A 13,422-nucleotide genomic window follows, 5' to 3' on the forward strand; every position below is an offset into this window, starting at 1 on the left:
GCACAGGGTGACGTCTTGACGTGGAGATATTTTAAATGTGTAACTTCATATAGCCAACACCTTCATTAGTTCACCCACAGTGCATCTATATTGTATTGTATCTTTTATATAAATGTACATATCTATATTTTTAATAGAATTTTTTTTTATCAGTTCTTCCGTTACCATGACAACGTCTAAAGCCCCCAGCAACCGTTTTTTGGAAATATTTACATGCTGCACTGTCGGCTGCTCCCAAAAGCAAGACAAGGTATGATGCTCGGCTATTTTCAGGCTATATCATTTTAAAGTGTGATAAAACAATGTTCCTTAGGTTAACGGTGGAAAGAATGTGATTTTATGCAACTCAGTGACAGATTATAGGGAACAAGCAGAAAAGATTTCATTCTACATGTATTTCATTGACCTCAGAAAAGCAAGTTAGGTTGGTTTATTAACCTCTTGATCTTTGAATATTATTTCAACTGAAAAGGGGTCTCCTGAGTTCACAGTACTGCCAGTACAGTCTTTTCCTCAAACTCTTCCTTTCTCAGAGCGGAGAGGCCTACAAAGGAGTGATGTGTGAGAGGCAGCAGATCCTGATGCGGCAGGCCTTCGCCCTCAAGAAGGAAGGTGATGGTGATGCTGTGTGCTACAGCACCGACACCTCGAGGCAGTCCTCTTCCTTCAGACTGCGCTGTGGGTCTAACAGTTCACTCTACGCACCTGACTTTGAAGACCAAGCTGATAAGAGCCCAGAAGTGAAGTTATCAGACAAGTGGCACGGATCAAAGTCATCTGTGAGCAAAAAAGGTGTTTTGTTTAATTTGACTTAATAACTGTGCAGCAGGACTTGTGTGCAAGTCACACTATCAGGAGTAAATGCTTTTTTCTCTTCTCATAGATAAAAAAGCACAGGGGCCCCACAGGCAGAAGACAAGCTACACAGCAAGCCACCAGTCCCTGAAGTTGCCTCTGATCAAGTCCGCGGAGGTTTCAAAGCCGAGGCTCCAGTCCGCCAACTTGAGCTGCATTGGGGAGCTGAAGAGCCAGGTGAGGGACCTGCAGCAGCAGCTGAGCGAGGCCAGGACTGAGAACAAGCTGCTGAAGAGGCTCCAGCATCGCCACACGATGGCACTGCAGCACTTCCAGGACTCAGAGGGCAGCCTCTCACAGGTTGGTTAGATGGTTGGTTTTGTCCCTTTGGTGTCACTGGTCAGTCAAATTTGAATAATTGCTACAAAAGAATGGCTTTTGGTGGGTACTCATCTTTAAAAATCATAATGCCTTATCCGTGTGAGCCATACTCTTTATCTATTCCCAATCATGGCAGGAAATGTGATTTTTTTCTAATGTTTAATGTAATGTTTCTCCATGGCTGTTCCCAGATCCTCACCAAGCACAACAACGAGGCCCGAGTCCTGCAGGGGCTGCTCCGTGAGACCCGCTCCTGTCGTGACAATCTGGCAAGGCAGCTAAAAGCCACAGAAAACAAATTACTAAGCACAAAATCCAGACTCCAGCACCTACAGCTGCTCAGCCACGATCACAGCCTGCTGGAGAGGGAGGAACTCACCCTCAAGCTGACCCAGGCCACTGCAGAGCTGGGGGAGAAGGACAAGAGGATAGTGGTAAAGAAGAGCAGGAGGGTGGGATGGTGGTGAAGTCCAGTGTCACATCCTCCAGAGCTCCTAGCAGCATGGCCACAGCCTAAAAATATAGATTATTCTATAACACCAATATACTGAGAATATAAATAGTAACCTTTTAGGAGTTCATACCTTTATTTGCTTTCTTTTTGATGCTATATTTTAGGACTTAGAGAGGAATTTTCAGTTGTGCCAAGCCTCGTTCAATCGCCAAATAGCTACTGAGCAGAGAAAGATCAACGAGGCGACAAAGATATCCTGCTTTCTGCAAGAGCAAATATATCAGCTAACCAGGGACATTCAAGTAAGCTGCAAAGAGCTGTTTCCCAGGCAATATTCTTCACAACATAAGATGTGCCCTAATCACTGTTAGCGTTCAGTTTTGCTGAATGTGCCTGCTTCTAGCTGTTTTAGCAATCTACAAGCAATTCCACTGGGTTTTGAATCCCATAATAAGATGTTTCGCATATCCCAAGTGAATACACACTAAGCGTTTGTTGGACACGTCTGGGTCAATATTTTCCACAGATGATTGCTTTCATGTTTGTGTTTAATGGTGTAATTTCTGCTTGGCGGCCACAATGACACATTTGTTTCACTTACACAGGATCGAGAGAGAGAACTGGAAACGCACAATATTTACTCCCACAGATTCCTAAAAGGATCTTCCAAAAAAGGTATACAAGCATAACAAGCCACTTTAACTCAGCCTGGCCACATCTAATTTGCTGCCACTAAGTGGCTTTTGTCTGAGAGTCTTTTCTGATTTATAGGCAGAGAAAGCAAGATGGTTCAGACAGATGGATTAGTCCTTCTCCCCACTTATGCTGCAAGTCTTTTGGAGTTAGACTACACTGAGACTGAAAAGAAGCTGGGAGAGCAGGAGAGCTCTGCAAACCCGGTATATGATTCAAATATTGTATACACCCTATTTTACTCATTTGTTTACATTTAGTTGAGTTTAATTGTTGATTTATGCTGAATGTAGTTGACATGATAAGACATTTCCATACCTCTGACTTTTCACATCAATAGCTTTTTTTTCCCTTTGAGTTTTATTTAATACCCATATAATTTTTACTCTCATCCTAATAAAATCTGTATGTCATTTCAGTGTTGTTACAATCTACTGCAGTTTTTGGTAACAGAAAATCCCAACAACCCACCGCAGGAGTCTTTGGTAACAGAAAATCCAAATAGTCCCCTGCAGGAGTCTTTGGTAACAGAAAATCCAAATAGTCCCCTGCAGGAGTCTTTGGTAACGGAAAATCCAAATAGTCCCCTGCAGGAGTCTTTGGTAACGGAAAATCCAAATAGTCCCCTGCAGGAGTCTTTGGTAATGGAAAATTCAGACACAGAGCTTTCTGCAAATGTCACCTTAGAGGAGATTCACCAAGAGAATACTGAGACATGTGCAGGTGAGCACTTAATTAATGTCATATAAACAGTATAATAATAACCTAACACTGCTATCAATGTACAGGTGCACATTTGTTGAAATATGAAATGTGTTTTTGGGTCATTCTGTATTTTTCAAATAGTAAAAAAGAAAAAAAAATTTGTTTTCAGACACCAGTGAGCAGAGTAGTTGCTCAGACGAGAGCCTATAACATCAAACTGAGAGAGACTATCCCGTAACACAGGAGGCAACAGAGGCCCTGTGGGTTTCAGAGGAAGAGCAGAAAACAGAGGAACATGAAAGCGAGGTGTCCTACATTTTAGAAAAGTCTCAGATAACGATGAAACCAAAGACAAAAGAATACAAGCTTCCTAAAATCAGACGCAACTACACCTTCACGCAATCTATTGAGAACCTGCACAGCGGAAGACCGGCCAACAGCAGCGTGGACCTGAATCCCAGTGAAAGCACCAAGAGCCCAATAAGGGAGGAGACTCTCAGCAGTGGGATTCAGGGACTTTGTCTCCAAGCTGGGAAATCTAAGAGAGGTGGAGTAAGCAGCCCACTGCGTGAGTAAAGAGAAAGAGCAAGCTGGTGGGGAGCCCTTCGGTCCAAGTAAACTCACTGATTTAGTGACTGGATAGAAGACACCTAAACACACCACCAGCTGCCACACTCAGAGAAAAGGTGGATGGAGGATTATGAATGTATTGACGTATCTCTCTGAATAAATGACTTTTTGACTGAGGAGCAACACACAATCCGCTGTGATCTGTTTACGAGAAAACTACCAGACTTGTTCTTGCTGGTGAATTTGAAATGTATAAAATCACAAAAAATAAAGGCTTTTCTTTTATTTTTTCTTTAAAAAGCATTTCAACACTTCCTTAACACATCCTTAAGAAATAACGTACAGTCAAATCATCATCACAATTAACTTACAACAAAATCATCAAAACACAAGCAACAAAATTTAACATCAACGAAACGCAGTGTTGCGATATGGAACGGCCGACACAAAAATGCACTGCATTTTTGTCGGCTGTCAAAAAAATAACAGATCTGTGGAACTGCGGCTTTCACCCGCAAAGTGTTGAGGAATAAGTTAGAAAACCGGCGTACTGAACTCAGCTGGAGTCTCTAACTGACGGCATGGAGACCCAGTGTAACTACTTTGTTGCAAACCACCAACCAGCATGTGATCCCCACTCCACCTGAAAGGAAAGAACAGCTCCGTCAGTGACAGAGTACACAGCAACTATGTAGGTATTTGTATCATATTGGTATGAATAAGTTGTTATGGTAAATTGCATTCTATCAAATATGAAAAACAAATTGATTACCCGCCACTCCTGTGGGGAAGGCCACGAGGCGCTCCACAGGGGCAATCCATCTGCTGGGGACCACTGTCACTGGATCAGAGTAATACTTCCATATCAAGGATATCATCACAGCAGCCTGACGAATAAAATAAAGAAATATGTAGGTATATAATAGGTAATGGGTATTTAGCAATATCAACTTACAGTTACAGTCTGCATTACAGTCTAAAACTACATGTATTTGTGATTCTACCTAAACTTTCCACCCACCTGCAGTATATAGAAGACAATGTTCACAACCCATTTCATTTTGGCTTGTTGTGCTGTTCTCGACTTCACTGCAAAAGCGAGGAAATGCATGACGGTTAAGACTCGATACACAGATTTTTTGCAGTGATGCAGCCTTCTTTAATACTACCCCCAGTGGCTTAATTATCTGAATCAGTGAAAAAAGTCAGAGATGCGGGCAGCGATCCAGAGGTCCATAAACCAGGCTGAGTAGCTATTTTTGTACATTCCCAATTCATTTGTGTCACACAGCCATACAGTAACATGGCAGGAATCACTGCAATGGAAGGCCAAGACAGACGGTGCAACAACAAAAAAACTCATAATGTATAAGAAATACTGGTATACTGCATTACACACTTTTCTTCATTTGGGACATTTCATAAAAATACTTCAACTCAAACAGGGGAAAGTTCCCCTTAATGAACCCAACGGCAGAGGCTGAGTCAGTCCTAAGTAAGTCGGTTGGTGTTTCTTGAAGTCTGGAGAACAAAATGGACTGAATAGCTTGGTTATGGGAGATTTAAAACTTCACCACGGAAACAATCTGAAACAGACTTTGCTCGCTCCGCCGTACATGTGTGTCACACACCACTTCCTGTCTGTGCACAAGATAATCCTGAGGGTGAAGGACAGCAACAGGCAGCAGCTGTTCCCACTCAACGCTCAGTGTGTTATCCAAAACCTCCTGCCACTTCCTGCGGTTGGTGGTTTTACATGTGTGAATCTGCTGCAGCGGACTCGCACAGGTGTTGAAGACACAATATGTGCCTTCTACAATGAAAGTGACTGAGAATAAGTCGTGAACGTACAAGAGGGTTAACTAAAAAAATAAAGAATACCGGTATAGAACAACAGCCCGTGTGTTCAAGTTTTGTTGGGACAGTCAAAAAAATGTTGTGTGGTATTTAAAGGTCATAATTAATAGAGTTGCTGTATGTTGCCTCTGCATGTTTCTGATCTCACCGTGTGTTTTCAGCTTGTCTGTCATCTTGTTGATTTTGCGCTCCAGTCTGGCATATCTAGCAAACTCATCCATCATGCTGATAGAGGACTGCTCCTTCTTCATCTCCTGGATTTCAGCCCTCATCTCACTCTCCTGCTCAGCATCTTTCTGCACCATCTTTGAGAGCTTGAAAGGAGGGGGAAAGACCATTATTTCGAAAATAATGTATAATTGTAATGAGAGCTGTTGTTTATGGAGGCAGGTGATCGGACACATAGTTGCTAAGTAGACAGTAAAGGGTGATTATGGCCTGTGAGCTTATTTTGCCTTGAGATTTTTCAGTTGGGGAAGGTATTAATAGCAGTAAGTCATAAACACAGTTACACAATCGCCTGACAGTACAGTCGGCTCCTTACATTTGAACAATGGTGCAGCAGTAAAATGTTTCCCCTTGTGTGTAGTATCTATACCAGGATCTCTAGAAAACCCCACCCTCTGGCAGCTACGTTGTTTCAAGCTAGCGTTAGCTGTCCGTGTAGCATTATCTGTTAGCTTTACGGTAGGCTAAGCTAGTCAACAAAGGTCGGGAAATAAACGAACACTCAAAAACATTTCGCCATCACTCCGTATATTCACGCAATAGCCCCTACTTACAAACGAGGATATGGTCGGCAGGAGTGTTTTCATGAGATTGCACAGAAAAACCGACCCCAGCACAAGGAACCAGGCATAGCCAGCCGCCATGTTTGTTCCTCCTCCCCCGGTCCTTGCTGCAGATGTGGAGCACAACAGCACACTTAGACAATAATAAGGCCATTGGGTTGTACTGGTGGTAGCTAAAGACACACAAAGGCTCTGTTTGGAAAACACAACACCAATAAACGCATTTAGTCCAACATGTTTACAGAATGGTTGTCGTATAAGATTTTAAGTGTATGATTGCCAGGACGTCTGCGACTTGGAGGAATATCTCAGAGGCTTTAATAATGTCAGTACGAGAGGGAACTTTAACAACAAAGACATACCGACCAAACAGTGGGGTAACAGGACGTTTTAACACACGAAATGTTTATGCAAACGCCATATGTTCTTGTTTATTGCGAGATTTAGATGGTTGCCATGCGTTTTCCCAGTCTTCCACAAACCCTGGGACAAAACCAGCCTGTGATTAAAAAGTGAGAGTTGGCTGGCTGCACTGATTGGCATACAGTCCTGCCCACACAGGTAAGATGTTATGGTTCAAAAATATGTTGCCTGGACCTGAAAGCCAATCAGCGGAGGCGAGGGGCGGGGGATCGCTCCTCCCGGTGGGTTGGTAGGACGAGGGATGAAATGTACAGAGAGGGAGATCCAATCCGGTTCGAGCTAGTTCTAGTACTGGTCGGACGTTTACGTTGAGTTACAGACTGCTGTGGAGGTGTAGGACAGGCTCATTTAGTTCCCTTTACTACAAAAGGCCGTGTTATTCTTTTTTTGTGTCTCTACCGCACAACCCGAGCTACCATGGGAAGGAGAAAAGTAAGTTAAAATGTGTACGTTATGTGGAATATAGTGCTTACGGTGTAATTAGTCACAATAGCTAAAAAATAAATACGGGCTGTGCTTCCATTTCGCCATAATGTATCTTTGCACATTGCATGAGCTGTAATGTAACGTTGTAAATAGTCGCCATAGCGCGTCCGTGTGTGTGCATGAAGTCCACCTTTGCTGTGCTCAGGTCTGTCGTGTCCACCCTGTTGCTACAGGGAAGTGGCGCCTTTTTACTTAGGACAGTGAAACATACCTCTCTGTCTTTTTTTCATCGAACAAGTTTGGTCTCGTCTAATGCGGCTGCTTTGGCGGTTTCGCCGCTAAAATGTACGTCTAGCTGTGGTTTAACAATAACCTGTCTTCACCGTGTGCTGAAATTAAACAAAGAGGTGTAACCACCGTCGAAGAACAGGTTGCCATTTCAAGGAAATTTCTTGCGTAATTGCCTCTGGATAAACTTATCGTGGGTCGGACGTGTTAGTGTTTACGCGGCAGTTTGCTATCAGGATGTGTCAAGCATTTGTTTGCGAATTAGCAGCCGTGACTGTTGAGATTTTGACCTCTGTCTGTGCGTACTTTATATAGCTGGAGAGCGTCACCCTTGAGGTGTGTAGTCTTTTCTCCAGGAGCGTCATGGCAGCTGGTCGATCCTCGAAAAGACAGCGACACATCTGGTCGATTTAGCTGCAGCCACTTTAACCGCGTCGGGGAAGTTTTACTAAACAAGTCTGAGATTTAGATACCAAAGCAGATTGACTGACTGGGCTGTTGTTTGGAGGCGCATGTGGAGGTGGAGCGACCTCACTTCCCTCTTGTTCAAGTAGCTACAGCACCATGCTTACTTTAAAAAAAAAAAAAAAAAATGTCCGTCTCGTGAACGATGTGCTACGTTATCTGGCGGGAATAAACCAGAACGGGTTAAACCTTGTTTTTTTTAAGTCAGTGCAGAAACGTGTTGGACTCCCCTCCCCACTTTAAGGTTGCATAATTTCTTTGTGACTTAAGGGGAGGGAGAGGTGCCCATCCCCCCTTTTGCGTTACACACCCACCTTAGCTCACTCATGAATGGTTGTTGTTTCTGGCTTATTCATTTATTTCTCCCTCTCCTTCTCCCACAGTCTACCGGGGATGCGGACGCAAGTGATGTGGTTGGTATTCGAGTCTTGACACCCAAACTGATCTCGACACCCCATCTGACACCCGAATGAACATTTTGTTCTACTTTCTGCCAAGACAAAGAGAAGGCCTGCGTTGATGCGGGGTGGCCTTTTACATAGTTTAGAGCTCCCCAGAGTGCAGCCTGACAGTGAGGAACGGAGGATTTTGAAGGACAATGTTGTCTAAATGTAGGATGTTAGCATCCACACAGTGCCCATCTTTTGGGTTTGAGGAGCTGCACATCCTCTAGAGTAAAATCTCATCTGAAATCTATATTTACTATTAACTATCGATTTCCTTGTTGAGTGAATAAATACCGAACCACGAATGAGCTGCAGAGGAAGGGATTTCAGTTTGGTTTCTTCAAGTTAGTTTGCAGCAAGTTGCAATTTTGCATATTTTGTCAGTCTGTAACTGGACTTTCAATATACATGTTAAGTCAGTACACCCCCCCACCACCACCACCACCACCACCACCTTGTGATTCTGTATTATGTTTTTCTATGACTGACTGAATATTTTGTGTTTTCAGCCAAGGAGGAAGTCTGCAAGGATAAGTGAAGTAAGTTCTAAAAAAGCAAAGAAAAAACATAAAATCTGAGTATATTCCACAATTATTATGCATTTATTGTTGGTGTAATATGGCACATAATTGTGTTTTGTGTGTGTGTTACAGAAAGAGGCAGCAGAGCTAAAACCACAGACAGAAAAGACAAAGGTAAAGGGAGAAATCTCACCAGTGCATCCTTACCCACACTGTATTAATTTAATATGAACCATTTTATTCCATGTTACGTGCATCTGCCAGTGCACCTCATGCCACTTGGTTTGTTTTTGACATAGCAGGCACCACCCAAGAAGAAAAAGGTGAAGGAGACTCCAAAGGCCAAGCCAGAGGAGGCGAAAGAAGAACCTCAGGCTGAGAAAGAAGAGGCTCCTGCAGAAAATGGAGAGGCCAAAGCTGAAGAGGTATTCCTAGTGTGCCTCACAGATTAGCACTTTGTTTGCGGCTGTAGCAATGTTAAAGGAGAACTGAACTGATAAAACATGTTTTCTCCATCCTGCAGCCGGCTGCAGCAGCCGATGAGGCAGCTGAGAAGAAGGACGAAACCGAAGAGGAGGAAAAAGAAGCAGAGTAGCGGTGACAACCTGGAACTCACTTGCCAATGCTCCCCGTACCTCCTTTCTTGTACAATGCAGAGATTATTTTTATCTACAAATTTCACAAGATGGCAATGTTTTTAGGAGTGCAGAAATGCATTTTAAAAATACTACAATTTCATTCAATTTCAAGGCTTCTGTGAAGGGAACGTTTCTGTCATTGGGTTGGGGTGTTTGTTTTGTTTTTCTCCAAGTGTACTTGTTTTGTTTTTTTGTCTTTCTGGCTTCTTATTTTGCCTTTTAGGTTGTAGTTTTCTGCATGACATGGAGTCATGCCTATATCAGGAATTTAATGTTCAACTACGGGAGAGTTTACCTGAGACATTCCCGAGGAGTCTTGAGGCATTTTGTAACCTGTACTGTTTTTGAATTTAATACATCGTAATACTGTGTGTTTGATAGGGAACAGGATGATTGAACGTTTGAGAGTTTTGTTCTATGCGAAGTAAGTCTCATTCACAACATCAACTTTAATCATGTTCAGTAGTACTGGAATTGGTTGGGTTGAATGGTACATTTGAGGTCGGTTAAATTGATCCCTCAGCTGTGTTAAAAAAAATGCATTAATGAGTTAATCATACGTGTCAGCATGTATCCTTTTCAGGATACATGCTGACTTCAGTTAAAGTGGATCTGCACAGATCTGTGCAGACATCCATCATGGTTTTGGGATTTCTCTACCAATGTACAGTTTCCTCCTTTTTTTTAAAAAAAAAGATAAAATAAGAAAAATGTTTACTTTGTTATGAATGGCATAAAATGCCAATTAAAGTGGGAATTTCTCTTAAGTGTTGAATTATTTCTCTTTAGTTGTGTAGTGTTCCATCCTACATACAGTGGTTCAGTTAAAAGCACTTGTGTAACATAACAGTTCCAGTTAACTTATTAATATATGGCGTATTAGGTTGATGGATGAAAGAAAAGGTCTTTGGGACATACTCAATCTGTAACAAATCAGACCACATACATCTTGTGGTATATTCATAAAATTAGAGTTTTACTGGTAGATAAATTCAAAGATTCAAAGCGTTTATTGTCAAGTGTACAGAAACGGGTTTCCCTGTACAATGAAAATCTTACTTTGCCATCCACACTGAATGCCAAAGAGTAAAAAAGAAGAGGATAGAATAAAATATAAAAACATATAAATATAAACTACTATTGCTAAATAAACTGCTATTGCTTAACATATAAATATATTTACAAAATGTGCAACTTAACATAAAGTACAGTCAATGTGCAGACTAGAGGTAGTTGTGACTCCTATTGGCTGTTAAGGAGCCTGATGGCGGAGGGAAAGAAGGAGTTTCTGAGTTAAAATATTAGCATAATTCACAATAATGGCTGCTCTCTAGAACCTCCAAATTAAGGAGGTGAATACATATTGTCAGTTGAAGTTCTAGCAGACGATATACAAAATATTGTATTTTGGAAAAACTTTTTAAGACGATTTTCCTTTATTAGTCCCACGATGGGGAAATTTACAATGTCACAGCAGACAGGAGGAGGTACAGAAATATGTACAGTTAAGACAGGAAGTATAAATATTGAAACAATATAATATACATTGGGGGGAATATAAAAAAAATGAGGGGGAGGTATTAGAAAGCACTGCAATATTGTTGTTATGCCTGGGAAAATGTTGACACAGAAAGCCTTGTATAGCATCAATAACATTCCCTCACAGGCCCCATTCATAGATGAGCTGGTTTGCCCTCATCAGCCCCCCACTCTCTACACATTTAACATTAATCTAGGAATATGAATTATATTCGATGAAATAACAAAGGTCTTGCAAAAGACTTAGACATTGACACAGGTAATAAAGCAGAGTCCACCTTCAAGCCCTAAAGTAAGTTGACACTATGCCATAGAGCATCTTCCCATATTACCACAAACATAGTGAAGCTGGAGCTTCAGGTGATGCACCAGCATATGAGTTGATGAGTTTTAGGAGCTTTTTCCAGAGCTTTCATTGACTTTTCAGCGTTATGCTGCTGTTGTCTCAGTGCACACAGCTCAGCACACTGTACAGCAGATGACAGCTTCATTATACTTTGCACACAAGCCAGTACTGGAATGCCACTTGGCCCAAGGTTTTCTATATGTCAGTACGAGGTAATTTGATGAAACAGTCACTTAATGTAGGAACTAACTCTGTGTATATAAAATAAAATAAAAAATAATCAGAGCTGGATATTGACACAGTACCCCTCTACAAGAATGGACCACAAAATAACAAGTGTACAAATGTTTAATTAAACTACCAAAAAGCCTTTGGGGTCCCCGGACAGTAAACTGGTGGACATCCAGTGGTGGAAAAAGTATCCCTAATAAGTATCACTTATTTATGTAAAAGAAACAATATCACAAGTGTACACAGGCTGCGCTGTTACAAGTAAAAGTCCTGCAACATCACTTGAATAAAAGTACCAAAAGTAAAAGCAGTCATTGTGCAGGATAGCACAGAGTAATATATGTTAAGTTATTGGATTGTAATTACTACTTTACACAAAACATACATAAATAAGACAAACAAACAAAAAGATATATGTAGGTGAGAATGAATATAATTAAAAGGCCAAATTATAAACAGTAGCTTTATACACAATAATGTTCATTCTAAGTACTGATTATGGTGTTTAACTCTAATATGACAGTAATATACTATAATGTGGGATATGCATTAATACAAGTGGAGCACAGTAGATATCACAAAAGTTGTCCCACAGGAAATGGCATTAGATAAATAATGCAAAGTCAAATGCAAATCTATTGTATAATTCTAGTGCACTTGTGTATCAGGTGATAGAAGGGGAATGTCAGAAGGTGTATGAGTCTTCACCTCCTGAACCCCCTGACACACGGGGTTATACAGGAAGAGGGCCGCTGGCAGTGATGATGCTCTAATGTGGAAGTGTCACCATCGTTGGAGCTGGTAAACAGGGGGCTCATTTGAACTACTTTATGTACTGCTGGGTGCCTTAATTCATTGTAATGCATCAGCATTTATTAGTTAATTATATTTTGTATTAATAATCTGACTCTGCAACGCAGCTAGCAACTAAACCTGCCAAACTAAATGTAGTGGACTAGAAGTATGAAATAAGATCAAATGGAAATTCAACCTCATGATTGTATTTCAGTATTTTAAGTACTCCATTAAAAGGTCTACATTATATTCCACCGTGGAGGATTTTTTTAAAACAAGTGTAGTGGAGGGCTTTACAAGCAGATTGTACAAATTAAGGAGTTAAATGGTTAAATGCATATTATAATGCAGGTCTATTACATAATACACAGGAAGCTGTAGTTAAAGTGTAGTTACTGTTAGTAAAACTTCTTTTTAAACTGATATCAACATCATATCCAGGGGTTTGGGAAAAAGTTCGTCATGTAGTGTAGTAGAAGTATGAACTAACGCCCAGTGGAAATCCTCAAGTAAAATACCTCAGCACTGTCTAGCACAAGTACAGCAGGTTTTATAGTCTGAAACTGGGGTCCAGGGCCCCCCAGAGTTTCATTGTCACTCTGTTTGTAAGTTTCACACTCTTCACTGTTAATCTGCAAATCCACAGTAGACTATAGACAGTTGTGGAATAACTAAATCTCATTAGAATTGGAAACCGTGAGAGTGCATCTTAACAAATTCGGGTCTGTGGCCTGATGTGTATCAGTTTGTGGATCCTTGACACCAAAAACATGGAGAACCTTCTGTAGTAGGCCACTTTAGTCAGTAAATAATGCATGGCTACCAAGATAAAATAAACTAAAAACTACAACTTTGCCTCTATAAACTCAAGTCTGGGTACTACAGATAAATGTAAGGGTCGATTTAAATTTAATTGAACAATCAATAGACTGGTGAGGGAAATTGGCAACCATTACATATGACGTCATGTGCAGAACTCACGACCTTGGTGAGAAAACGGGGGGGGGGCGTTTGATTACTCCGCTGTGTGTAAATTAAAAATATATACATATATTAAA

The 13,422-nt window shown here is 41.2% G+C and overlaps 2 protein-coding genes across 3 annotated transcripts; one reads left to right on the forward strand and one right to left on the reverse strand.

The window, feature by feature from the left end:
* Positions 1–3,906: 3,906 nt before the first annotated feature.
* On the reverse strand, positions 3,907–6,347 carry get1 (guided entry of tail-anchored proteins factor 1). The gene is made up of 5 exons (XM_070828837.1): positions 6,238–6,347; positions 5,604–5,769; positions 4,620–4,687; positions 4,371–4,485; positions 3,907–4,241 (listed from the first exon to the last, which is right to left on the reverse strand). The coding sequence occupies exons 1-5, from the start codon at positions 6,325–6,327 to the stop codon at positions 4,168–4,170; spliced, it is 513 nt and encodes a 170-aa protein (XP_070684938.1). The 5' UTR covers positions 6,328–6,347; the 3' UTR covers positions 3,907–4,167.
* Positions 6,348–6,937: 590 nt separating this feature from the next.
* Positions 6,938–10,220, forward strand: hmgn1a (high mobility group nucleosome binding domain 1a). Of its 2 annotated transcripts, none has more exons than XM_070829838.1 (6): positions 6,938–7,101; positions 8,232–8,261; positions 8,804–8,833; positions 8,948–8,989; positions 9,115–9,240; positions 9,339–10,220. In XM_070829838.1, the coding sequence occupies exons 1-6, from the start codon at positions 7,087–7,089 to the stop codon at positions 9,408–9,410; spliced, it is 315 nt and encodes a 104-aa protein (XP_070685939.1). In that variant the 5' UTR covers positions 6,938–7,086; the 3' UTR covers positions 9,411–10,220. The 2 variants fall into 2 exon arrangements, with proteins under 2 accessions (XP_070685939.1, XP_070685940.1); XM_070829839.1 differs by having other exon boundaries at positions 9,118–9,240.
* Positions 10,221–13,422: the final 3,202 nt, after the last annotated feature.

This window comes from Pempheris klunzingeri, chromosome 4 (assembly GCF_042242105.1).
Source record: "Pempheris klunzingeri isolate RE-2024b chromosome 4, fPemKlu1.hap1, whole genome shotgun sequence".
NCBI lineage: Eukaryota > Metazoa > Chordata > Actinopteri > Acropomatiformes > Pempheridae > Pempheris > Pempheris klunzingeri.

What these genes read in the sequence shown, in the direction of transcription:
- get1 (XM_070828837.1), bottom strand. Translation starts at nt 6,327, where the DNA reads ATGGCGGCTGGCTATGCCTGGTTCCTTGTGCTGGGGTCGGTTTTTCTG. An exon ending in AGACAAGCTGAAAACACACG is followed by an intron (nt 4,688 to 5,603) that starts GTGAGATCAGAA and finishes TCGCTTTTGCAG; the next exon opens with TGAAGTCGAGAACAGCACAA. An exon ending in CTTCCCCACAGGAGTGGCGG is followed by an intron (nt 4,242 to 4,370) that starts GTAATCAATTTG and finishes CTTTCCTTTCAG; the next exon opens with GTGGAGTGGGGATCACATGC.
- hmgn1a (XM_070829838.1), top strand. An exon ending in AGTCTGCAAGGATAAGTGAA is followed by an intron (nt 8,834 to 8,947) that starts GTAAGTTCTAAA and finishes TGTGTGTTACAG; the next exon opens with AAAGAGGCAGCAGAGCTAAA. An exon ending in CACAGACAGAAAAGACAAAG is followed by an intron (nt 8,990 to 9,114) that starts GTAAAGGGAGAA and finishes TTTTTGACATAG; the next exon opens with CAGGCACCACCCAAGAAGAA.